General features: G+C 37.6%; 2 protein-coding genes across 5 annotated transcripts in view; one reads left to right on the forward strand and one right to left on the reverse strand.

Annotated features, from left to right (window-relative positions):
- vwa2 (von Willebrand factor A domain containing 2) overlaps positions 1–9,359 on the reverse strand; it is a 49,518-nt gene extending 40,159 nt beyond the window's left edge. The window contains exon 1 of the mRNA XM_079851613.1: positions 9,353–9,359. The gene's annotated coding sequence lies outside the window, so the exon portion shown is untranslated. The remainder of the gene's footprint in view (positions 1–9,352) is intronic.
- ccdc186 (coiled-coil domain-containing protein 186) lies at positions 1–26,527 on the forward strand. Of its 4 annotated transcripts, none has more exons than XR_013819222.1 (17): positions 1–125; positions 2,243–3,102; positions 4,644–4,770; positions 8,317–8,445; positions 9,536–9,748; positions 9,863–9,982; positions 10,500–10,604; positions 10,889–10,987; positions 11,551–11,637; positions 11,729–11,871; positions 13,536–13,791; positions 15,042–15,231; positions 17,527–17,607; positions 19,363–19,435; positions 20,005–20,224; positions 24,192–24,411; positions 26,425–26,527. XR_013819222.1 is itself a non-coding variant. In XM_079851607.1 (17 exons), the coding sequence occupies exons 2-17, from the start codon at positions 2,264–2,266 to the stop codon at positions 26,506–26,508; spliced, it is 2,976 nt and encodes a 991-aa protein (XP_079707733.1). In that variant the 5' UTR covers positions 1–125; positions 2,243–2,263; the 3' UTR covers positions 26,509–26,527. The 4 variants fall into 4 exon arrangements, 3 of the variants coding, with proteins under 3 accessions (XP_079707733.1, XP_079707735.1, XP_079707734.1); XM_079851607.1 differs by having other exon boundaries at positions 19,373–19,435; XM_079851608.1 differs by lacking the exon at positions 1–125 and adding an exon at positions 868–892 and having other exon boundaries at positions 19,373–19,435.
- Positions 26,528–27,895: the final 1,368 nt, after the last annotated feature.

Consider the following 27,895-nt stretch of genomic DNA (forward strand, 5'->3'; position numbering starts at 1 on the left):
CTCGCTATCAGTGCGTTCAGTGGCCATATTGTTGATGTGTCACCTCGGGAGGAGATCACTTATACGGACTTGACTCTCACTATTTATCACTGCAGCTGGCATTTTAAATGGATTTAACATAACCGGTAAGTCACATATTGTAAACCAAAATATCCAGATCCCAACTGCAAAAGCGAATGTTGAGTTAATTAGCTTGAAAGCTAACGTTAAGTCATTGGGTGAACTCAGTGGCAGCTGGCTGATATACTATTGTTATATACTTATAATCTACAAGATTAATAAACACACTCTTGTCATATCATCATAGCAAGCTAAATTTCTTGTTATGATTAAATATAGCGGTTAAAACTCATATATGATCAGCCTGAGAATGTTATGAAGGTCTAGATTAGCACACACACAATTCACAATTACATATGTGTATTTTTGTATTGGAGGTGTTTAAATAATTGACCATTATATAATTCGTTACATTAACACCGTATCTCTTTTGATTCGTGTGGACAAAGCACTTGTTTTCTGATTAACACGTAGAATGTGATATATTTGGAAAGGTTAGCCGGTGTGCTAAAGCTAACTGCACCTGTGTGGAAACAGCAGTATCTGTCACTCGCCTCAAAATTAATAACATAATCATCATCATTACTGCTTTTATTTACTATTGTTCCTATTTTAATGCTGTTTATAGGTCAAATAACTTGTTTGGTGCGAGAAAATGTGTCAATGGTTGCTTTTGTGGGCTGAGCACTGTCCATCCTCCCCTGTAGAATTACAGAAGAAATGCACTAACATGATGATGTGTGAGACTGAAGATAAAGAAACAAAGACATTTCAAACACAGATAAAAAAGAGGAAAAAAGGAAGTTGGTAGGAAATTGCTTAACTTTTCAATGTGAGTCTAAATGTTTTTCTACTGAAAGTTCTGACTAAAAAGTGGATTGAAGTCGTTTAGCATCCATTTAACACCTTTTAAAAGTATGTTTACTGAGTGTCTTTGAGTTGGAAATATCAAACATTTCAGTTTGGTGCTAGTTGACGGTTAAGAATGTCTTCTTGGAGAGAGGCATGAGAAGCTGGTGACCTTTTAAAGTTAAAGTTGAGTGATTGGCATGTTGCACATCATGTCCTACAACAGACAAGTCTTGTTTCTCAAACATAAATTGTGTACCGGTATTATCCACTGACAAAGCTTTTGGATATATTTTGTGGTAATACATTTTGTAATATGTTACATAGGTTATATTAAACAGTATTTTCCGTCATTTAGCCTACCAATTTTGACTGACTGAAAAAACACAAAAACACTGACTGACAGACTATCGAAAAGGTTTTGACGGTTTAAAAATGGGTCTAGCCTATTGCATTTCCCAACTGTTGAAACATTCCCAGAGTTAAAGAAGCTAAGAGAAATTAGAAGTAAATAATGAGAGAAAACAGCGTTTTAAACGGCCCTACAAAAATAGAATGTTTTTTTTATTTATTTTTTATTTTTTTAAGAAATGGTAGAGCCATTATAACCTGCAATACAAGATTAAAAATAAACTTCATGTGGGCTCAAGGTGTTTGGGTTAAGGTCCATTCCTCTCTCTCTCTCTCTCTCGCACACAAGTTAACTTTCACTGTAAGCTCTCAAAATAGCCCTGTATTGTAAGACTCTTCCTAATATTGTTTGTAACACATTCTTGATTATCCTGCTGGATGGGTTTCTGACCCAGTTTCACTCATTTAGTGTGAATCACACAAAACCAGTGTCTTTTTCCTCAATGCCAAATATTTTCTTTTGTGCGCTCCAGTGTCATCTATAGGCATTTAGCTGGGAATGTAGGAAGCCACTGAATCCTAATACAATGACGTATCAGACAAATTGAGAGTGAGAAAGGCGGGCCATCTTAGTTTCACAATACTGGCATTACAAAACTGCCTCCGGGTGGAAGGAGAGCCGTTTCCTTATTTTGAAACGAAGGACCACACCTCAATCATGGAAATGTGTGGGTTTGGCCATACACTATTAATGGCAGTATCATGACAGCAGGTGTGACGACTGTGAGAGTTTTTGCACAAAGTTGTTGGCCTAATTTCCTGGTGATAGACGGAAATCTGATAATGTAAAATAGTCATATTGATGTGTCTGCTTTATTTGACCTGATGATCCCTTGATAAAGATGTTTTATGGTAGCTTCTTATTGTTGATCATAAAAGTTTCATGTACATGTGAGTCACTTGTGTGTGGTTTGTTTTCCAGTGCCAGCAGCTGAAGGAGATCATGGAGCCGTTGGATTGTCAGAGCGAACTGACCCCTGCCTCTGACCCCTCACAAAGTTCAGAGGTCAACATGGTTCCGGAAGGGTCAAGCAATGTCCTCAGCAATGAGGGTGAACCTGATTTAAAAGAACAGGATGAAGACACTGAGCTGGACAGTCTTGAGCTGGATGGTACTCTTTCAGGTAGTGTGGACAGAGAAGGTCACACAGAGGTTAAGCAAGAGGATGGACTTGGAGAACAAGCACAGGGTGACGGGAACACTAGCTGTGACAGTGGAACAGCCTCCATTGATGATGCCAGGACACCACTAGCTCTCCACGACAGTGTTGTAGAATCACTTCCCGCTGTTTTTGATGGAGAACTCAGATGTTCTGGCATTGAGGAACCAGCAGGGGTGGTTCCAGAATCAGAAAGTGGGACTCAGAATGAGGTAGAGGAATCTTCTCCATCTGTTCTGAATGGGACAGATGATTTTTCATCCACAGAGTTTGATGCATTCAATGGGCCAACAGAACTTAACAGAACTCCTTTGACTTCTACACCAGCTGGTCAGGGTGAGGAACTGCCAGATGTTGTTTCAGTACCCCTAAACTCACAATCAAACTCCAACATGAACCCATATGACACGGACTGCAGCAGGAAGCTGATGTCTGAGATCCAGCGCTCTCTGTCTCAGGAGTCTCTACTGGATGAGCTGGAGGATGAGCTGTTGAACAGTCAGTCAGAGGGCATCCGAAAGGGACATCCTCCCAATGGACTTCAGAAGGACCAGAACTCCATGGCTTTATTTGAGAAGTGTGTACAGTACAAGTACTCCCAACAGGAGAAAGCCATCAAGAGGTAGGCTGTTGATTAATAGCTATGTCAATCAGCTCACTAGAGGTTATAGTCCACTGTTGGTGTTAAGATTTATAGCAGCATGAGATTGTAAATCATTAGTTTAAATTGGCTTTCTTACCTGCATGAAAATAACTCTTCACGTTCATCACTATCTTTCATTGTCAGTGAGTAGCAATAAAATGTAGGCTACCCATTTCCCCCTCCAAAAGTGTCAGATAATCAAGGGAGGTTAGTTTTATAAAGTTTTATATAGATTTTTATAAAATAGATTTTTATTTTATTTTAAAGACACCTGCAGAAATTGTATTTCATATAATAAATATATGTAATAGGTTATATATAGACATTATTTTTATTATCAGAATTATAATGATAATACTTTTTATACGATTTTATAGGTGTTTTAAAACTGATGTTATTTGGATATTCGTGTTATTAGTAAGTTATTAAACAGTTATTAAATTATGTATTTTTTAGTTCAGTTTTTTGTCTTTGTAACTTTTTTTTTTTTTTTTTTTTTACATTTTTGGTGGGCTATAACTAGGCCTACTTTTATATGAATAACCGTGAATAACCATATTGAATTATAAAAGTCAGATGTTGTTTCAGTACACGCACTTGTGCGAAATGTTAGGATGATTCAAAGCAATGATTATTTAGTCTGTGAGTCTTTTTGACTGATTCGTTGAAAGAACTGACTAAGATTAATTTGTTTATAAATCAAACTACATGACCCAGTTTCACATACACAAGGCTTAGATTAAGCCAGGATTAGACCTTTGTTCAATTAGGGCTTTTAAGTAGCTTTTATAATTGTGCTTTAGAAAAAAACAAAACATTACTGGTGTGCATCTTGAGACAAAACAGTGGCACTGTGAATGACATATTTTAAGATATGTCGGTGCAAGTTGCTTTCAGGTAAGACAGCTCAAACATGCATTTTAGCCTGGGACTAGGTTTAAGCCTTGTCTGTGTAGCCAGGCATACATGCTTTTGCATCCAGCCAGTGAAGACCATGCATTAGAATTGTCTTTGTTTTATTTCACGGGTCATTGCCTTTTTGACTCATGACATTTAGTTCACACTGCAGGCTCACAACTATGATTTATTTTGTTGTGGTGCTGCGATTGATTATTTTATGATGTGGTCAACCTGAGCCTTTCTGCTCTAAAATCCCCTCCTGTTCTGCCTTTATTAATTTTTGCAAGGGCATCTGGCTGACTCTCATATTGGAACCAGTCCACAGCTTTGCTTTGCCCGACCTGCTGTTAATATTGTCTGATCGGTGACGCTCATGGACATCTGTTCCCTCTCACGTGGTCTTTTCTACGTTATGACACATTAGTGCCTGATACTTTATCGAAAACAATTAATTGTTGTTCTTGATATGGTTTAGAGATCACTAGTTTAGCTGGTAAAAATATGCTTCTCAATGAAATGACAGATGGACACAACAGAAGAAGCATTATTTCACGGCACAGCAGCTCCAGTGTATTACAATGTGCTAACATTGGTAGTGACAGCTGGTAACTGTTTTTCAGGTTACTTGATGAGAATAAGAAACATCAGGAGCTAATTCTGGGCATCTGCTCCGAGAAAGACAACATGAGGGATGAGCTGAAGAAGAGGATGGAGACGGAGAAACAGCATCATTGCACCATTAAGAAGGTAATAGCAACCATATATTGTTTTGTGTGTGTGTCTTTATTTTAATTTTTTTTGGATAACCTGGCTCTCAGTGTGTCCAACTATTGGAATACAAGGATAAGTTAAAATGTACACAATTCAACTAGAAATGCACCGATTGCAATTTTTTTTATTTGTGTGAGACCTGCCGATACCGATTTTTGCAGATTCCGATTTTCTTTCAAAGAAATTGACAGCAAAAAATAGTTTTCTTCAATGCAAAATTTTATTTTCATAAAAAACAAGTAAAAAGACAGTTATAAAATAAGAACAAATAAACAAATTTCAAACAACAGTACAAATAAATGCAATAGAATAAAGAGAGATGAAATAAACACGGCTTTAAGTTTTTCAGGTGGGTATGCACACATACAGTATCTTCAGGTAAGAAATACTACAGAAATGAAGGTAATCAAATGTAAAATAACTGGATATTTTTCATTGAAAAAATTAAATATAGATTAATTTACAATTAGTTACAAAAGCTATTCAGTCAAGAGCAGAGAGTGATTTTCTCTTTGTCTTTTGTTAACATGACAGACAGCAGCAGGAACTGTTGCTTTAAGAGCTACTGCACGGATACAATATAGCCTACTGTTACACAAAGTTATCACAGAGTTATCTTTCTCAACTGATTGGGTTTCAAGACTGACCTGTGTTTAGCTGAATACTCGCCAATACGGGCATTTTGACATAATTTTGTATGTATTGGACTGTTTAAATGCAGTAACTAAGCCACTCATTTGGTACATGCAACTCACAAGCTGTTTAAGAGGCGGTTATTGCGCTCCACTTATATAGATCAGTGGTGCGCGCTCTTTTGGTGCGGGAATTAGCAAAATTATACACAATACAAGCATTGTATTCTTATTTATTATCAATGTTGAAAACACTTGTGTTGCTTAATATTTTTGTGTAAAATGTGATACTTTTTTCAGGATTCTTGGATGAATAGAAAGTAGGGTGGTCCTTATTTTTAAAGTATCTAATTGTCATGCTCTTAACCCTTCAAATTGTTCCTTTATATAAGAAAATACAGCATGCCAATTTTTATGGCAGTAACATAATAATTACTGGTAGCTCAATAGCTTTAAACTTTCTGAGATTTTGATGATTTTCGTAAAAACAGATCATTTGATTTGGTATTGTACCTGGCTAGTAAAATTCCCCAAAAATCTCCATAAAAGCATCTAATGCACCATATATTCCTAAATATGTATTTTAGATACATATCTCAGTTTACTTATTGTAGAAACTAAATCCAAATTAATCCATCCATGACCCGGTTTAGCAGATTTACCTTTCCTGGTGGAATCAATACATATTTCTATTGATGATCACCTTGGTTATTGTTTGGGTTTAGAGCACATTTTTTGGTTTAAAAAATTACATTACGTTCCTTGAAATTGACCCGGAACTTTGGCCGAATCAAGCAGATTATCAGGGGGCATAGGCAACCATACATGCAATGAAAGTAGTCAATGATCACGCCGAGAGAGGAGTGGCTCTGATTCAAGAATACAATGGCTATCTCACATACTCAAGAACAATTGCAGTTTCTCCTTCATGTGGTGGAAGATCACCGACGGATCTATCCAGACTGCAAAAAGTCAACACTGGCTGCTGAGCATCAGAAATGAGGGATTGTTGAAAACTTTGTGCTTTTTTGAGATTGTTGTCATTGTTGTCATGTCAGTGTTGCTCTGATTTCAATAAAATGTAGTTCATTTGCAGCAACTTTTAATATTACTTGCATATCACAATAACGCCGCACAGCTTAACATAGGCAATCTTCCACATGATTGAGCTACCTCTAAATATCATTTTGTTTGTCAACATTTTTGCATATTTCTAATTTTGAAGTTAAAAGGAACAGTTTAAAAGGTTAAGACACTAACATTTTGCACAATTTTTTTTTTGACTTGATAAGGACCACCCTAATAGAAAGTTCAAAAGAACAGCTTTTATTTGAAATAGCACACTTTTGTATTATTACAAATGTCTTTACTGTCTCTTTAGATCAATTTAATGCACCTTGCTAAATTAAAGTATTGATTTCTTTAAAAATAAATCTTACTGACTCCCAACTTTTAAACTGTGGTGTATATCAAAGCACACATGTTACAATTTAATTTCTAGCTTATCCAGATTTTAGGTATGTTGTGCTCAATGGCATTATTTGTTATTTAAATACATCTTCAGGATCTGGATGGACAACCATGACTGTCCAGTTTGCACTGATTAGAGAACATTTGTTTGCTGAAGAGCTTTCATCTGATACTGGAAAAGCGGGTTTGTTTGAGAGAGACTCCTGGCTAAAAGACGTCTGTAGTTCAGTTCAATCTGAAAGAGCCCCCTGTCATAGAGGGTAATAACACAAATCAAACAGAGCGGCCTGGAGGGGACAGGTCGAGAAGCCGTAATTAAGTGTTGCAGTAATGACATGAAACTATTGTGCGTGTATTGTTGTCATGGTTTCTCCTCATAGGCGCACATACAATCGCTTTCAGCTGAATGAAACCTTGCCTGTCTGTTTCCTTTTCATTCAATAACAGCACTGTGAAAACTTAACATGTGGTTGTCAGAAAGAGAAGCATTTATTTCTCGAAACCCTGAATGGAGCCTTTCAGTCGCTTATTCCAATATTAATTTGAATATTTTTTCATAAGCACTAAGCAGTCCGGAACTTGACATTTAAATAAAGAAGCCATGTTACGTAGGTACACTGATGGTCAAAAGATTGTAGTAGTTACGATTTTTTATTATTTTTGAAAGAAGTCAATTCAAGGCTAAATCTGTTTGATCAAACATACAGTAATGTTGTGAAATATTATTGCATTTTCAAAGAACTGTTTTCTATTCGATTTTCTTTTAAAATGTAATTTATTCCTGTGATGGTAAAGCTGAATTTTCAGCAGTCTTTACTCCAATCTTCAGTCACATGATCCTTTAGATCCATGATATGCTAATTTAGTGCTAGATTATTATCAATTGTTATTGGTGCTCAATCATTAATAATAAATCTTATTAGTATCAATGTTGCTGCTTAGTATTTCTGTGGAAACATTGATTATTAGAAAGGTTTTTGAGCACCAAATCAGCATATTAGAATGATTTCTGAAGGATCATCTTAATGATTTCAAACTTTTGACCACCAGTGTATATTTGAAGAGTTCAGATGCAAAAGCCTCTAAGTGCCATCTGAAATTTTCTTCTAGAATGATCACTTTTTTTATCAAGCTCGTATATTTAAGTTCAATAATTTCACTTAAATGGCAATGCAAATTACCAATTAATTGTCACTTAAGTGAAATTACTTAACTTAAATATACAAGCTTTATAACAAAAATTTCAGATGGCACTTAGAGGCTTTTGCTTCTGAACTCTTCATTTAGTCATATTGCACTCACTGGCTGTAAACTTTGATCTGTCTACTGTCTGTCAGCGCTGCCTCTGTTATTGTTATGAGTATGTTTATGGTTACTGCAGTCATGACATTTTAACTGACTGTCTCTCTTGTTTTACCAGTTTGAAAGCCGGGTGGAGGAACTTATGAAGGAACTAAAAGACTCTAGAGACAAACTGGTTCACCAGGATCAGGCTGCTAAGAATGCCATTCAGCAGATGCAGAGGGAGATTGCCTATAGGCTTGAACAGGTGAGAGGTCATCGCCATGGAGACAGTCCAAACAAATCCCTTCCTGCATAAGAACCCTCTTAAATGTATCTAAACAGTTTTCTGTGTCTAAGCATCTTTAAAAAGACATCAGTCTTACAGTTATATCATGTTTGCACAAACTGAAGGAGGGTCGTTGTGCGTTTTGTATTCTGTTTCCATCTAGAGGATGTCATGTGCTGGGTTTCCATTTGTATTTGTCCTTATTCTTTTTTAATCCCACTCAACGGCAGCTAAATGTGAAGTCCAGCATTCAGATATTGAGAACTAACGTCATAAAAAATTTGCACAAGATATGGAAAGAGAGTTGTGTTTGGTTTGGCAGGACTTTTTCAAACAGAGTCTCTCATGTAAACTCCTCAGTCAAGTGTGACTGTGAGGGCCTCTCTTTTGCTCTTTCACTGCCTTTGGAAACATCAACTATGATAAATCATAGAAGTTATCATAGTTAGTGTATATTTGGTAGTGGTCGACAGATATTGATTTTTTTTATGAGTGATGCTGATGCCAATATCTTAGAGAGAAGGTTGGCCAATGTCTGATTATAAATCCAATACATTTATAGATAGTAAAAACATGCATTACATAATATTTACTAAATTGGAAATAAATAGAACTTTAGAAATAGAAAATTGATCATAGAACTTGATAAAAATAAATCTGCAAAAATTAACAGATTTTATCCTGTTAAAGTATTTTTCACAAATATGAAACTGTTAAAATTATGAATAAAAAGGAAGTAAACAGTGTAACCAGTGCACTCATTAATCTGGTAAGTCTGTTTACTTTCTTTTACAGCTCTGTCTAATAATTTATTTGAGGAGAATGGGAGATCTGACGCTCGCGCTGACAAAATTAAAGTCCCACATGCTGTCAAAATAAAAGACACATTGGCCAAACAGAAAAACTTCTATATTTAAGAATGCCAAATATCGGCTGATATACCGGCCTTGGCAATATATCGGTCAACCACTAATATTTGTGCGGGAAACCAGACTTTTAAGGTTTCAGATCTCACATGATCCATAAACAGTGCGTGTTCATGTGTTACATGTATGTTTTCTTGTCCTAGGCCAATAAGAAATGTGAGGAGGCACGTCAGGAGAAGGAGACAATGGTGATGAAGTATGTTCGAGGTGAAAAGGAAGCGCTGGACCTGCGGAGGGAGAAGGAACAGCTGGAGAAGAAGCTACGGGAGGCCACAACAGAAGTAGACAAGCAGGCCCGACGGGGAAACACGCTGGCCCAGGAAAAAGGACGCCTGCAGCAGCTCTATGATGCCAAGGTCATACATTAAGAAATAGTTTATTTTGATGCTTGATGTGGTGTGTGAATCTACAGTATGCGTTGATTATGTATATGTTCTCAGGAGTGTTTGTCTTTGGTTACGCTTCTGTAGGAGAATGAGGTGACGAGACTTTCCCGTGAACTGGAGAAAGTCAAGGAGGAAATCAATTCTCACGTCATCAAAGTAAAGTGGGCTCAGAACAAACTGAAGAGTGAAACGGATGCTCACAAGGTAAACCAGAGAACATTGTAAAATAAAGACTTAAAGTTAAAGTAAAAATTGCTCTGAAAGTGATTCCAGTGTAACTAATTATAATGTAAACAGAATTGATAGTTATTTAAGTGTTGATAGTTATGAGAAAGTTTTAGATGTAACATTGGCATTTTCTTAGCCAGTTTAGTCTTTTCGGCCAATTGTGTCTTATTTTTGTATTATTTACACACAAACAAACAAACAAACATATAAAATACAATTTTATTTTAAGATTTAGGATTTTATGTGCTTTGGTATTTTTTTAATTTATTTATTTTTCAATTTCTATGTAGCTTGCTTTCTTCTTTTTTTGTTGTTGAAATTTTAGTTCTTCAGCTTACTAAAAAAGTTGAGCTTTTTTATCTAATATTTATATTTTATAATATTTTAGCTTTATTTAAATTGCCTAAAATGATTTTAATAGTTTTCATTTTAGTTAACATTAATAGCACTCTATTACTGATTTCACTTTATTGAGATGTCTCTTCAATAACAGGAAACAAAAGACAAATTAAGAGAAACGACCGCCAAGCTGACTCAAGCAAAAGAAGAGACTGAACAGATTCGCAAAAACTGCCAGGACATGATCCGCACTTACCAGGTACTGTTTTCTCATGACATGAGATCAGTGCTGCCCACTAGAGGGCTCCATATACAAACATTTGCCCTGCATGTAGACTGCAAAACCTGTTGTATGTTATCTATAATGAGTTGGAGATGTGCATTTCAAGCAGCGCATTCTGCTATAGTTTATTAAAAAATGGTTGCTTTAGTCCTCCGCTCAACATAATTTGTGTGGTTTATCTTCATTTAGGGGGATATAAGCTAATTTGCAATTTTTGTGGCTTGTTACAAACTTCAAACCTCCCTCTCTGACTCCTGCAGGAATCTGAGGAGATTAAGTCAAATGAATTGGATGCAAAACTGCGAGAGACCAAAGGAGAGCTGGAGAAGCAAAAACAAGAGCAGACAGACCATCTAGAGGTGCAGTTTCACTTCATTTACACTCCGATTCCCTTCAGTATAAGTTATTTTAAGAGCACAAGATCCAGAAAGTTTGATTGATATCAGAACAGTCTTGCCTACTAGGAACTGTATATTTAATACAAGCGATAATGATATAAATTTCCCAATTCATATTTGAGTCATGTGCTTCACTAGGGCACAGCTTTTGGGGATGAGTGTTTGTTCATGTTACACCTCATATATCTTTTCTTTGGTTTGCTTCTTTTAGCCGTTCTGCCACTGCTTTTCTGAGATGTGCCGCTTGGTCCTTATGGCACTTTGCCACCTGCTTTTAAATGTATTTATGAGTAAATGAGCCTCCATTCACCAAGCGTCGTTAGTACCCGAGGCTGACAATGAGAGTGTGTGCTCCCTTATCAATGAGTCGCCCCTGTGCAAGAAATAGTGCTGGCATTTGCATTCTCATTAGCATTATTAACAGTGTTGCCTAGCAGGCGTCCTCTGCTGATTGTGATTACAATAATGAACAATGGCTGGATGTTCGAAAGAGGGTTTTCATGGTTATTCTGTTTGATTGGCAGATGCACAAGGCTAAGATTAAGGAGTTGGAGGATCTGAAGAGGACTTTTAAAGAAGGCATGGATGAACTGACCACCCTGCGCACCAAGGTTGGAAACTCATTTCTAAAAATAACTCTATGAAGTGACACTGTTTAAAAGTGCATTCATCTTATGCTTTGGGACTCTCTCTGGCCCTCAGGTTAAGTGTCTGGAGGATGAACGGCCCCGCTGGGAAGACGAACTCTGCAAATACAGAGAGATCATTAACAGACAGAAGGCTGAGATCCAGAACCAGAGGGAAAAACTCTCTGCCATCACTAGACTAGAGGAGCAGCACCAGAGGTCTGAACACTTGTGCCTATAGCCTCCTACCTCTAACTATGTATTATTTACTCAACTACAAGCTCATCGAGCCTAAACTTTGTCTGCACTGCACTGCACCCAATTCCAATTTGCTTTTCAGATCTGATATTCAGGACTAACACTCATTTTTTAGGTCATGAAATTGGATCCATTTGTCGAGACTAGAGTTGTCACAATACCAGTTATGTTTTATAATTCCTGATACCAGTTTCAATGCAAAGCAAACATAATTTGCTATTGAAACTATCATTATAACTATTTTAAAAATGATCTGCAAATTGATTTAAATTAACAAATTGATCTGCATATCAATGAACACTTTTTACAGCATTTATTAACCTAGGCTATTGTTTATTTATAAATGTAGTATATTTATACTGCATTAATAAATGTACTTACTTAATATAGTTCATTGGTAATAATTCATGTTTGTTCATATAAATAAATAAAATAATTATATAATAAATAGAAAAACAAAAACTTAACATATAAATGATATATAATCTAATATATAAATAATATATAATTAGGTAATTACTTGCTTGTTGAAATTATCATTAAGATTAATACGTTTTAATTGAATTATTAATTGTCCTTTGTGAATTTATTATAAATAAAGAATTCAAATCATGTTATAAAGCCTTTGTGTTTAAAAGAAATTTAAAATCATTAATAAAATGAAGAACAAAGGCAACTATATGACATATTAAGTAGATTAGTCTTGCAATTGTTAATGAAAACTATTCATTAAAAAATGATTTTTGTTAATTGAAATAAAGCTGACATGAAATAAAATAAAAATGTTAGATAAAGACTTTAGAAAATGCAAAGATTACAAATGTTGCCTTGGGAACTGAAATAAAATATATATTTTTAAATTACTTAAACTAAAACTGAAATAAAAATAAATTAAATAAAAAAAATAGAAATATAAAAAACTAACAAGACAAAAGCACACAAAAAAACACTAAAACAGAAATTAAAAAGAAAACTGAAAATATAAAATTCAATACACCATAACAATGGACTGTACTCCCTTTCCTCAGCCTTGTTTTTGTTCACGTCGATATAAATATGCGTTCTACTCTCATTAAGGTCTATTATAGTTCTGGTAACACTACAGACTTTTATTCTTATTTGCATGTTTGAATAGCATTTGCATCCGACCCTCAGATCCTTATACTGTTAATTTGGCCATGCTTCTTTTGAACATGGAACATCAGTACAGCGTCCTGACCTTGAGTGATCCCCAGCAGTTGGTGGCCCCTGCTGATGCAGGAACTGCAGGTGGATGTGAATCCACAGTAGCGTGATCACACGGGCCCCTGCAGAACTGACAGAATAATTCATACCTCTGTGGCCGCCTCACAGGGCCTGCTCTGATTTCACTTCTGGTGGGTACAAACGTGTCAGTCAGCTGTATTAGCTTATTCTTATTTTGAGGGTATTTCAGATGAGTTATTTGTATTCCCAAGAATGATAGACCTTTCAGTCGGGTACTTTTATAGCCTATGCAGTCATTTGGTCTGGTGGGAAGGCTGGTACACCTTTATGCTGAAACTAGACATGGGTGGAAAACGCTTAAATAGCCCGAGCTGCACACGTGTTGGTCCTCGTGTCTGATGTGTGCGTGTCTTTCTCAGGGATGATCAGGAAATTGCATCCTTGCGGGAGGAGGTGGAGAATCTGAACTCTCAGATAACTGACCTGCAGAGGGACATTGAAGGCAGCAGGACGAGAGAGGCAGAGCTACTGGGCTTCACTGAGAAATTGACCAGTAAAAATGCTCAGCTCCAGTCTGAGAACAACAGCTTACAGGCCCAGCTGGACAGATTGAACAACAGCTCCAGAGAGCTGCACAGCAAACTAGAGGAGACCGAGAGATCCCTCTCTGAAATGGTAAGACGATTGCATGTATATCATTCAGTGTTGGGGAGATTTCTTAGAAACCATATAATGCCAAGTAACAAGCTACTTGTAATTAAAAGTAGTTTCAGTAAACCCACCCTCAACAGTACAAGGCACTATTTAAAAAATCATTAAGGATCTTAAAGGTGCAGTAAGCGATTTCTGAGAAACGCTGTTGAAAGTGAATCGGACTGATCACCACAACACACTTGTGGCCAATCAGCAGTAGGGGGGCGTATCAACTCATGATTTGAAGAAAGACTGTAGAAAGAGAGATGCCTGGGAGACATTACAAAAGAAAAGGTGCTGGAGAGACCTAAGCGGGAAGGCCTGAAAACAGACTCAGAGGTTGCGTTGTTTCTGCTCCATACGTGAGAAACATCGGTTTTGATTTGTTTTACAGAACCAAGATATGCTATTGTAATATTAGCTATAGTAACAGGACTGTTTGGAGTGTAATTTTTTTTTGTCTGGAGCTGGTGTGGTGCTGGTGACCATATCTTGTATATCTGTGTACTGTGTTAATTTTTTGTTCTTCATTGTCGTTCTTTCGCCATCTTCACTTTATTTTTCGCTTCGCCTATGATAAAGAGACATCCACTCTTGCATTGCGTGTTTGTGCATTTTGGGGAGAAGAGCAGTGAAGGCAGTGGTGTGGCTTTTTTTTTGGGGGGGTTGATTTCAGATTTCAACAGTGTTTCTCAGAAATCGCTTACTGCACCTTTAATTGAGGTAAAGGATAAACCTTGAGCATAAAACTTGAACACAATTTTAAACTAAATGCAATATATTATAATCATGCAAATTTTTATATCTGAAGTGAAAACATTTCTAAACAACAATATTTAATTAAATACTTATTAGCTACACAAAAGGTGCTGTAAAAGGCTGCACAGGAACACTACTGAGTGATGAAACTAATTAAAGGATAATGATCTTGTATATTAAAATTAACCATTCCAATAAAACAAATCAGATTTCTCAACACTAGCAACTACGCTGGTTGCTTGTTGGAATAAATAGCTTGTTTGTTTGTTACTGAAAACCTACACTATTATTAAAAATAGCCAGGATATTGTCACATTACTGCTACTTTTGGTTAGTTACATCCCAACATTGTGAAATAGTTTAATATAATACGTGTATTGATTGGCCAGTTTAATTTTAGCAACTCCTTAAAAGACACACACACAACTTTCAATCATTTCAGGCATTATTCAGTTTGTCTATGTTTTTTTTAGACGGAAAGGTTGAAGAGAGAGGTGCAACAGAGGCAGGAGGAAGTTTTGGCGTTGCAGACAGAGAGAACGTCGCTGAAGACGGAGACATCACAACTAAAGACACGCGTGGAGGAATTACGAGACGAACTGGTCACTCAGAAGAGAAAACAGACGGCCAACATCAAAGACCTCACCAAGCAGCTCACGCAGGGTTAGCAGCTCAAATAATTATGTCCTTTTTTATTTTTCATTTACATTTATTTTCAGACATTGATTTATGTTAAGAGGCCAGAAATAGTGAGAAATGCAACAAGACCTCAAACGCAGACAGGTGCTTTTACAAAACAAGCTTTTCATGGTCAATTCATAATTTTCAGTCATGTGACTGGCACAGAGACTTGGAGGGCAAAACATTCATAGGCTGCACAACACAGGTATTTCAATAACTAAAAATCACAATAACGCTCAATGTGAAACTTAAATTGCCTTAATGTACTAAAATGGTATTAAAAGATCAATTTCACTACATACCTTATTGATGTTGCACACTATGTATAGGCAAGCATATGAGCCCAGAATATGACCCCAATGCGCTATTTAGTTAAGCCTTTTCTTTATAATGGTTTTCTATGGAAAAACGCTTAATGGGAAACTTTGTGCGCCGCGTTTATTATCTGGGTTCATCTGCTTGCATGTAGTATGCATCATCAATAAGGTGTAAACTGAATTTTCTCAGGTTAGTACAAACCTGGTAAAAATAACTGTCGGGCAATGGAGGAAAGCCTTGGTTTGCCATCTAAGTGGGGATTCCTATAAGGATGTGACATCACATGAAAACTAAGGATGTAAAGCATCAAACTGTTTTTTTAACGCTTGCCACCAAAATTATCAAATTTCTTTATTGTACAAAAATCACCTTAAATAAAAAAAAACCCTGTAATTTGTTAATATGTGACCCTGGACCACAAAACCAGTCTTATGTGTAATTTTTTTTAAATTGAGATTTATACATCATTTGAAAGCTGAATACATAATATTTCCATTGATGTATGGTTTGTTAGGATAGGACAATATTTGGCCGAGATACTACTATTTGAACATCTGGAATCTGAGGGTACAGAAAAATCGAAATATTGAGAAAATCGCCTTTAAAGTTGTCCATTTCTATTGGCGATTGTGCTGCATCCATTCACAAAAATAAATGTTTTATATATTTAAGGTAGGAAATTTACAAAATATCTTCATGGAACATGATCTTTACTTAATATCCTAATGATAAAAGAAAAATCTATAATTTTGACCCATACAATGTTTTGTTGGAACATAAGACTGGTTTTGTGATCCAGGGTCACATATCAGAATGAACTACAACAATATGCTTAATTATTCAAATGCATGACCATTTAACACATAAACCAGTATTTAATGTAGTCTTGGTCTGTTGCATAGTTTTGTTTATGTTTTTTGAGGATGAGGACATGTCACACAAGGTCCAAGCTGGCATCTTCTTAATTTGGCTCGCTTGTGCAAGCAACTCTTGCCAAAATACCATAGAATTGGACACATGGCCTTTGACGTCAATATGGGGATTGGGAAGCATTCCCTTCCTTTTAAAAGCTTATTTATTTTTCTATCCTTAATATGCACCATTGTAAGTTTAGTTTTGTTTAGCATTGGGTTTTTTTCCCTTGCTGTCCATCCTATCAGAACATTCCCACAACACATTTTTGGCCCCCTGGTTAAGAACCACTGATGCCAATGTTTTTAATACAAAATGAAAGAAAAAAAAGTAACAAATCATAACTCAATTCTGAAAAGAGGCTATATCGTTCCCCTCTCATGTTGTTTTTCTCCTCTGTGTGTAGATGTCTTAACTAGAATTCGATTTGTTGTTTTAATAGGCTCTCAGTGAGTTACTTTTCTATGCTCCCAGGAGCCCACAGGCACTGTTAGTAATTATCAAGGCATATTGACGCTCTCGGTGGGGCAGACTGACGTTCATTGCAGACAGATTGAGTTTATGTATCTGTGCCTGCCTGTAGCCGCAGGAAAGCCTAGGTTAGGGCACAAGACTGTTTCATAGCATCTCTTCTTTGAGAAGAGAGACGAGGAGGGGAGGGCAAGGGAGAAGAACGTGCGCCTTGGGACTCTCTTTTAGTGTCGGAGGAGGCATACAGTATGTGACGGTATTTTTAAACAAATCTATTTTTTCCTTCTCCCATTTGGGTCCCCGTGATCTTCAAAAACTTTCTCAAGGTCTGCATGTTAAATGTGAAACTTAATTCCACATATTTAATGGACGCTACAGATGTGCCCAGTGGGTGGGAGTTTTATGGTTAGTCATAACCCCCTTCAGCAGGTGCAGGGCTAGAATGAGGCACTGAGCGATACAAGCACTCAGTCATCAGCTCATTACTGATACTGAGGTGTCAGTCTCTAACAGGAGTGTGTGTTCGTTACTGTAAGAGAATGAGAGAACTCATTGTGTGTTTGTGCCTTTGTGTAGCTCGTAAGAAGCTGGATCAGGTGGAGAACGGAGGATGCGATCGAGAGGGCAGCAGTATGGGCAGCCGCTCCAGTTCTTCAGGTACATCCATTTAACACTTCATTAGAGATGTTGAGAGCAACACACACTGTCATTTTTATCTGTTTTTTTCCTAAATGCCCTATTTTGGTAACAATATATTGGCCACAGGTATTTAATGCATTATAAAAGTATTCATAATGCCTCGTTCACCCTTGCTGGTTTTTAGGCCTCTTGCTCATAGGGCTCTTTCTTAATTACAATAGACTTTATCCACTATATATTTTCATAAATAGTTGTAAGCAGAGTAGGGCTGCCCCCTAATTGTCTACTAAACGTTAGTCGACCAAAATGTTATTAGTCGGTTAGTCGCAGAAAAAAAAGGAAGTGGCGAAGTCACTCAGTCCGTGAGGGACAGATTGTTAACTATCATCCATCCATCCAAATATGGCTTATCATTTGAAACATGTAAGTAGCAACTTTACATGGCTGCTTGCTCTTATGTTAACCTAGATAAATATGTGCTATAAAGGTGCATATCCAAGTGTTTGTGCAGAGTGTGGAAAGTATAGCGCGCTTTACTGTACGACATGGAGGCGCCTGGCACGATCACTTTAATTTTTTCCTGACAACAGTGTTCCTACCAACTTAAAGTAGTCTGTCATTTTTGGTCATACAATACATCTTTCGAAACTATAAAGGGTCTACTTTTATTGGTGTAAACTCACAACAGCAAGAAAACGTTGTGCTTTTGTAAAATAAAGAAAACAAACAGGATGTGCTTTCTGCCGTCTCGGTCTACCTGAACTGCAGCGCGTCACATAAATGAACAGAAACTCAGCGTATAGGCTACTCACACTGACTCAGAAAACACTAGTTTATTAATAAATAATTAAAATGTCTCCTTGCTTTTTTGTCCCGACACATTCATAATTTGCCAGTGCTTTGCGGCAAGCTTTATTCGTACGCTTGAGCGCGGAACAGACATATTACGCCTATATTAAACACTCATTATTGTTTAGTATTCTCCTCAGTATATATTTAAGTAATTAAATTAATATAAACGTGCGCTTAGTCGACTAATGGCTTAAATGAACTACTATAAGTCGACTAGATATCGATTAGATTATACATTATAATACCTATTCATGTCTTCACCTTTAAAGCGCATAATCCATTAAAATGCATAATCAACACATGAAATAGGGTCTTTTGACGTATTATATTCTTGAAAGAGCTAACTATAAATAGATATGTTATTATAAAGGTTCATGTATCCACCTTTTTCTGAACGCAAAAGTCTCGCCTGACTCGTACTGGAATGATGCTGTCAAATTAGCGTATTTTCCGAGCTGATAATGTAATGTTAAACCTATGAAAAGGGTTTAAAAAGCGCCAAATCAAAGTTTAATGAGTGCGTAGATGACACGAAACTCTTCGATATTAACTGATGTCTGCACTGAAAACATGAGCGCTCATATCCTACATGCATCTACCAATCGGGATGAAGTTCGTGGGATTTTGTCCTCAAAATGAATAGAATGCACATATAACCTTTTTGGGTTGTATTTTAACTTAAGTGCCGTAAGCCTTGCTCGTTTTCTCTTGACATTTACCTATATACGGACATTCTTTTCAGATTCGCTGGTGCTGAAAACACGCACTTCCCAAGAATTTCTTATCGGTGTTATTTAGCAGCCAACATCAGCACAGCTTAACCCTACGAACAATTGAATTTTTTAGTAATGTTCAAAAAGTTTCTGTTTAGTTAATTCAGACGCTCTTTTTACCCCGTTTTGACAATGTGTTCCTATGGAGACCGGAACAGGACACCATCTAAACGGAAGTTGGAATTCCTCATGGCAGCGCTCATCGTTTACTCAGGAAAAAGGTGGATATTAAAATAGAAAAGTATTGCTCAATATTGTTTTTACTGTATTTATGTTCAAATAAATGTAGCTTTGGTGAGCATAAGAGACTTTTCAAAAACAAAAAATATGTGTGTGTGTGTAATTTTTCTGGTTCAGTACAGATTAGGTCACTTCAACCTCATTTGACGAAAGAGAAGCCAAAAAGCTAAAATAACAGTACAGTAACACACTAACAGTGGATATGTGACGTTTTATTCAATCTTTTCTAAATAAATCATGTAAATGCTTTAACACAAAACTGATCTTCACATTTCTGCTTTTAAACCCTCTGGAATGCTGACCTGGTTTACTTTCCTGTAAGTGTGTTACTGTAACCTGCAATTTTTTCCTTTTTTTTTTTAAAGACTGAGGAATGAGTCAAAATGAATTTGAGGTGATCGAAATTACCAGCAGCAGCATTTGCGGATAAAGCTTAACTTGTTTTGAACCCAGAGTATTCCTCTAATCTTAGTGCTAAGTTGTATAGTGTTGTATACTGTGACCTTATAGTGTGACAGCTACTGCACAATGGTTTGAATCTCTCTTTCAGGCTCTCTAAACGCACGGGGTAGCAGTATGGATGATCGCTCTCCCGAGAATCAGTCCGGTTCATCGGTGGTAGTGGTGGACAGCTTCCCCGAGGTGGACAAAGCTGTCCTGGTGGAGCGTATCGTGCGGCTGCAGAAAGCACATGCTCGTAAGAACGAAAAGATTGAATTCATGGAGGACCACATTAAACAACTGGTGGAGGAGATCAGGAAAAAGACAAAGTGAGTGAGAGTGAAAAAGACAGAGTGGAAGATGAAAGACAATGGAGAAAAACTCCTTGGCTCCCAAAGTTTATTTTGACATTTACAAATGAGCCTGGAGCTGTCTAGTTTATATCGACATTCGTATACAAAGTTGTCAGGAAGGACACCAAAGAGAAGCCATGAGTTTAATAGAAAAACAATAATGTAGAAGATACAATGGCTCCAAAAAAACATTTGGACACTTCAGCCACAATGAAAAATGTATGAATGTCTGATAAAATATCAAAACCACATGGTATTTATTTTAAATGAACATAGCGCAGATTTGTCCTCACAAAATTTACTGGAATAGCCAAACCTGTTTATTAGAGCATAAGTTTGGCCATGTTGTGTGTTTAATATCTAACACTGTGATATTCAGGCAGTTTTAAGTGTCCAAAAATTTTTTGATGCCACTGTAGAATAGCTCTGAGCTTTTGGTGTAGAGAATTTATCACTGCCGCCCCTCCTTTCCGTCTGGTCGAATTTGGCTGGTCATTGTCCCTCTTTTGCATCCTCTCTTTCTCTTGTTTTTTCTGCCTATTTTTGTTTTGTTGGTTTTTTTCCTTTGTTTATTTGTCTACGGCTTCCTGACCTAGGCTTGTGTCTTGAACGTCTGACTTTCATTGCGAAAGGGGATCTGGCAGACTTTCATCTTTTTCTTTCACGCACACACTGAGCAAACCAATGTTTCTGACGGAGAGGTCTTGGCAGTGATATTTATAGCTGACGGTTCTTGCGGGAGCGATGCGTCACAAAGGTTGCTAATGATGCCTGATACATATTCATACGCACCTCTATACATGAAGAATCAGGCTGCCGGTGCACATTTCCACCACAGAACAAAACAATCTTTTTGCAAAACAAAGTGAATGCGCTCGGAGAATGAGAGTGCTTTGTTTACGTGATCAGTCTTCGAATGAGATAAATAATTTAACATGCCGCAGAAGGATGCAAGTTGGGTTGCCACCACCACCCTGGACCGAAATGCCATCTCTGTCTCTTTCCCATCACTTTTGAATAATGATATGCCTTGAATCGGTCCACCTGCACTAACCCACATTAATTAGTTCTAATCAAAGGCGCATCCCATTGAAGTTAGGCTTAATTTAGCGTCCTTAGCTGATCTTTAGCCATTATATGCAGCTGAGCTTCCTCAACAAGTCCAAGTTTGCCAAGCGGTGGAGTGTTTCCCAGTGTTTATCGACTGTTGGCATTCGAGTGATTCTTTGACATACGGGAAGGTTAGATCAGGCCGGTATATCATTCAAAGCTCAGTGGAAATTTATCATATCATAAAACCGCGATTGATTTAATAACGTCTCCTTGGTTTAACAGTGTGACTACACCTAGCTGAGGATTACCATATTTATATATTTATACCTTAAAGGAATAGTTCACTTCAAAATGAAAATTCTGTCATCATTACTCACCCTCAAGTTGTTTCAAACCTGTATGAATTTATTTCTTCTGCTGAACACAAAAGAAGATATTTTGAAGAATGTCGGTAACCAGACAGTTGATGTACCCCATTGACTTCCATAGTAGGAAAAAAAATACTATGAATTGGAAGTCCATGGGTACATCAACTGTTTGCTTACTGAAATTCTTTAAAATATCTTCTTTTGTGTTCAGCAGAAGAGAGAATTTCATACAGGTTTGAAACAACTTGAGGGTGAGTAAATGATGACAGTATTTTCATTTTGAAGTGAACTATTTCTTTAAGGATTAAACTTTAGCATGAACAAATCAAATGGCTTGTTGTGGAGAGGTTTGCTATTACTTTAGATATTTGTACAGCGGATGATATGTGTGGGAAAAAACGATTGAATGTTCAGACTCTGAACCCCTCGGTGTGACGTGGCATCCCTGGGGACTCCAGCAGTGTCAAAGGTTCAGAATATCATTGGGACATTGAAAATCATGGCAATATTGTCAGGTGAACCACCAGCATTGTGGCGGTGAGTTTTGCACAGGCAAGCTGCATTTTCACTTTCAGGAAATTTAATAATGCAGTTCAAGATTTTAATGAATGAAATGCAATCTGACTGGAAAGGCTGGTAAATGATTTGGGTATTTTTGACCCATGTATCTCGATTGAAACGGGAATATTCTGTCTAGATTTATCTTTGATATGAGCTTTGATTTGATATGAGCTTTCATCTTTAGTCATGGTTCAGTTGTAGTGCTTAAAATTCACAATCCTCATAAAATAAACATAAAGATTCACATTTTGTCTTTTGATTCCTCGAATGAAGACGAACAGACTGCCAAAGCCTTACTCTTTATTTGTAAAGTCCTATGGCTTGTGTCTGTTTTTCTATACTCCTCTGGTGTTCCTGCTGTCTATCTTTTGCTCTTTCTGCAAATCAAAATTCAGAATGGTCTCAGAGCTGTGGTACAGCTGTTGTCCAGCCTGGGTCATGTCCCGATCCAATTCTTTCTCTCTTTCCCTCAAATGTACAGTCAGTTCTCCACTGTCTTGTATTATAAAAGTCAGAATGGCAGTAAAGTGGATTACTTGCTACCGAACTGTGGTAGGATTGCCACTAGAAAAAAAGTTTATAATGAATTGCAATGACATGTGTCTGTATGTGCATGCAAAATGTTTAGCTTAGGGAAACTTTTTAATTTCCTTTTGTTTCGTTTTGTTAAATACTAACCTTATGGAGTTGGGGTCCATTTGGACCCCATATTAGTGAGAGGTAAGTTGTTTGTTTTTATTTGTTCTTTCTGTTTTGTGCGTCTATGTGTATGTATATGTGTGTTTATCCTTTTTGTAGCATCAGCACATCACAGACACTTTGCTTTTCAAAGCATCTGTGAATTTTCCCTAGTTTCTTTCCCGTCACTCTGATAAATAACTGCTTTGTAACATTTTGAGTTATCAGGGTAGAAAAAAAAATCCCTGTTTTAAAAGTTGGTTTGATAGATGCCCTAGTGTGTTCATTTCAGATTCAGACAGTGAAATGAGAGTGAATTCATCAATTCAGAAAGCACTTATATATATATATTTTTTGCTCTTAGGCAGAGACCTTTAGTCCTACATCCTCTAATGTCTTTGTCTCGAGCAGTGCTCTGAAGAAACCATTAGAATCGAATTCTGCCTTTATTTGGGCTGTGCGTCACTGCAGAGAAAATAGATTTTAAATAGTGTTCGTGGAAGAAAGAACTCTCTCGCAGAGACTGAAAGATAAATGTACATCACAACATCCTTTAAATCTCTAAAACACTGAGTTTAAAGTTCTCTTGTTTTCTTGTGTCTCTCTCTGGGTCTCAGTATAAAATAAAACATAAGATTACATTAATCAAGGATTGAAATTTGAAATGCTGTCATTTCTTTTCTGTACACTGGTGTACTTTTATCTTTATCTCTCTGAACCTTGTTTTCATTCAGGTAATGTTACATGATGTCTACCCATGAAGGCCATACCGCTATTTGCAATTTAATTAAATTAATTGAGAACCAATCTTTTTTAGACTTTATTTCATGAAAAGCCTTTAACCAGAAAGCCTTTAAACCTGACATCAAAATCAAGAAGTTTGTCCTTTATGTACTCTTAGTAGATGACCACTATATTCATTTACTAATTAAAACCCCCCCCCCAAAAAAGTACTCCTGCAAAAGTGACAAAGACATGAAAAGCTATTTCAAGGAAATGAGTGTCACATGAAATAAATCTTATGAGACAGACCGGCTGAGATTTAGCTGTGCAAAACCTTCTAATCTGTGATTTGTGAAACACATTTATCATCCAGAGTGAAAGAGAGGGACAGAGAGAGACACTGATGATGTAGATATGGGTAATGGGGTCTTTTTCTCCTCTGTCCCCCGGTTCGTCACCTTTTACTTTCTCACTGAGGATAACTATGTGACAGTGGCCTTTATGGCTTGAGGTTTCATTGACACTTAAAATTGCTGTGAAAAACTTTGTGTTTCCTGCAGGATTATCCAAAGTTACGTGCTCAGAGAAGAGTCTGGAGCTCTGTCTTCGGAAGCCTCAGACATAAACAAAGCTCACTTGATCCGGAGGGGAGGCATCATGGCATCGCTGTACACCTCCCACCCAGCCGACAGCGGCCTCACTCTCGACCTCTCGCTGGAAATCAACCGCAAACTCCAGGCTGTGTTAGAGGACACACTGCTCAAAAACATCACGTTGAAGGTATGAGCCGCCATCCACAGCAGTGACAGACACCCATGCCCCTTAAAGCCCCCATGAAATCAAAATTGGAGTTTTGTGGCTTGTCTGTTAAGGCCAATTCACAATGCACTGATAGGCACCAACCAATCATCAGATTACAGAATGTCACTTCTCAGACACTCCACTATCTGGCAAACGTTGATTGAACATTGAACGCTGAAAACAAGTGGCGACCAACGGCAACACTGACAGGGGTAACACACTGATCCGACAAAACCCGACATGTCTGTTGGCATCTGTCAGTAAAATATCCAATATTGACCAATACCAATAGATCTTTAATATCGGCCAATAATTGATATGGCGCCAAAATATTGTGCATCCCTATTAGCCCTTTTATGTGTCACATCCAAACCTCTTGTTTCAGTAGGAAGTACATCAACAACTATAAGAGAAAACTGCACTCATCAATAGGGCTGTGCTTGTAAACTTGACAACCGCACCACCAGTAGCACCGGCGGTGGTACGCCAAAACACATTTTTGTGTATGTGAATGCTGTTTTACGTTAATAGTATGACACGAGTGAAGCATAACGCTTTGTTTACAAAATAAATAATAGGTTAGCAATTACATGTTACATTGCAGCCATGGAAACATTTGTATTCATCCCAAATGAGATGTATGGAAAAACATTTTTAAGCTTTGTCGGCTTTGTTTTGCGATCTGGTCACCCGATAATCAGCGAATTTAACGTTATTCCATTATTTATTCCACTGGACATGGAATCTCTTGTTTCTTTTTCCAAATCTTCACTCCCATCACACCCCTTTTTGCAGGGGATTATAAACGTTTCTTTTGGTTTGCTTTTAATAAGGCCTATTATATTTCTATATTTGCATTCTTTACTGTGGTAAAGAAAAAACACAGTTTTTGTTTGCACGTCAAATTCAATTTAACAGTTTGTGCTTGTTATTAGACTTGGTAAGGCGCATCATGTTTATTTGTATAGCGCACTTCACACATGCCGGTGATTTTAGTTTCGCTTTCATTGGCAGCGCAAAATCAAACATAGCCTAAATGTCTTGACACTGTGGAAGATAAAATTTGCTCTTCAGACCTGTTACAACAAGTGTCAGTTGCTTTGGACCATCAGGAGAAAACATGAAGATATTAGAAAAGAGAACGAGTGTCTCTTTCATGCTTGTGTCCCACATCCCTCTCAATGCGCAGAGCGGTAGGCTATATATGACGCATCTTGTGGGAAAATAGAAAACCAATGTTTTTAAATAATATTTAACTTTCTTATATTATTTAGGTTAGGCTACCATTATTTACTGATATTTCTTTTAATGTTTTACAGGCTGTAGCGTGCTGTAAAAAAACGCCACCATCACAGCCCTTATCAAGCGATTTCATGGGGTCTCTATGCGTTTTAAACCCAACTTTTCACAGATTGCATTTGTTTTTGCAATTGCAATAGTGTGACCATATATAGCCAAAATAGGTGTTGGTATATTGATGTTAGTGTTGAGTTCCACAATGACATCCGCTGATGTAATTACAATTTTTAAACTAAGCTTCTGCGTAACTGGATTCCTGGTGATGGCTATCAGAAGAAAAGCAAATTTGGTGGTGATGGATGAATGTTGAGTAAGTGGGCAAATTTCCATGCTGACAGTGACCAGTTTTTCGGTTATAGAGCCACATCCAGGTCACAACAGGGACAGCATCTGTCCTCTACGAGGGAGCACATAAGCTGGGAGATCAGAGAAATTAATAAAGTATGTTTTGAGGACAGAGCACAAGGGGAACGCAGAGCTCCATTCAAGGCACAATGGCAGGATTACGGTCTTATCGGGAGATGAGCAGGAAATCAGACAGTTTCGAAGCAAAACAGCCTGGAATCGCCTATAATTATCCAAGCTTACAGGCTCGCTTCTCTTTTTGCTCAGCTTGTATATGAATAAACTGAATGGCAATGTAAATAATAGCAGTAGTCCTCACAGCAGTCTGATTTGTTCCTCTCTCTACAGGAAAATCTCCAGACGCTGGGTTCGGAGATCGAACGACTAATCAAACAGCAAAGGGTGCCGGATGATACAGCCGGAAGGAAGTGAAGTCAGCTGAGGGGAAGGCTGTTACAGTAAACAGCACACGCTGTTCAACTGAGGCCGTTACAAAACGCTTGAGATCAAAACTTTTCTCATTTCATCAGACAAGTTCAGTCTGATACATACACTGGAAGCACAGTTTGCGATGAGGATACTCATGTGACAAATGAATGAAACGCACAGATTACCAAGAGTCTGTGCTCACTTTTCTTCACATCGTGCCCAAAAATCCAACTTTCCTCTCTTCACCGTCCTCTGTGATGTAGCCGGCTCACCTGTGCCTTGATGAGTCAAGTTCATCAGGTTCAGAGCAGAATTGCAGTCCTATATCCAACGACCTGGTGCGTGAAGTTGGGTAGATGAATGACTATTCTCATAAATGTGACCCCACGCTCTTTTTGAAGAACAAAATGCGCTGGACTAATGGAGACCTGCGGATTCTGCAGCTCTTTAGAGGCTTTCAGAGGCTTTTCCTCTATTCACGACGCCGCAGGTTAATGGCTGCTCCTCCCCGCTCTCATTTCCCCCTCATGCAAACGTGCCAATTAATGAATGTATTATGTAATGAAAAGGACCCTTGTGTGTTAAATCCCACACGTTCTGACCCAAGAGAGTGGGCAACATTCCCCGTTCGCGCTGCTGCTAGGTTACCCGGATAGCATTATCTCTCACAAAGCACTTAGGCGAGAAGGGCCATGCCAAAAAGTACAGCTCTTGCTCTGTCTCATTATGAAGTTAAAAACAATAATCAAAATAATCATCTTAGAAATTTTTATCCGTCTTGGGCTAGTCTTAAGGGAGCTTGCATTTTTACTATCAGTTTGTTTTATATGGATTAAGTTATAATTAAATATTGTTATTTTTCCTCCCTTCTTCTTTTCCCCCTTCACAAGCTTGTAACTATTTTATGTTCCATCTTTTTTTTCTCTTCTTTGTATGATGTTGCAAAGCTGCTTTTGAAAAGGCGGTTGCTCCCCAAAGAAACGTAGAGTAACATCCCCATGAAATGGAGACATTGTAAATATTATGGGCAAAAGTGCAATTTTAACCCCCCTTTTTGTTTGTTTGATCTGTAATCGCCCTGGCGAGCGTCCCATCTAAGACTCCTGCAAAATATCCCGTTAGCATCCAATTCCGTGGTGATGTAACCATATGGCACGCAACATCGTGCAGAGCTGAATCCATTCCAACCCATGACTTGCGACTGCCTGAGGCTTCGCTGTTCTGCTTCTGACTCCGTCCCTTCTTTCAGGGGTGCATGATTAGGAATTGCACCATCGGATGCAGCTGATGGATTTTTCACTTTCACCTTTAGAGCTTGTAAAAGACAGACATGCATTGATTGGCAGATCTCAGCCAGTTTACCAACCATTTTAGTGCCATTCTCACTGGG

This window comes from Squalius cephalus (genome assembly GCF_949319135.1).
Source record: "Squalius cephalus genome assembly, chromosome: 19".
Classification (NCBI taxonomy): domain Eukaryota; kingdom Metazoa; phylum Chordata; class Actinopteri; order Cypriniformes; family Leuciscidae; genus Squalius; species Squalius cephalus.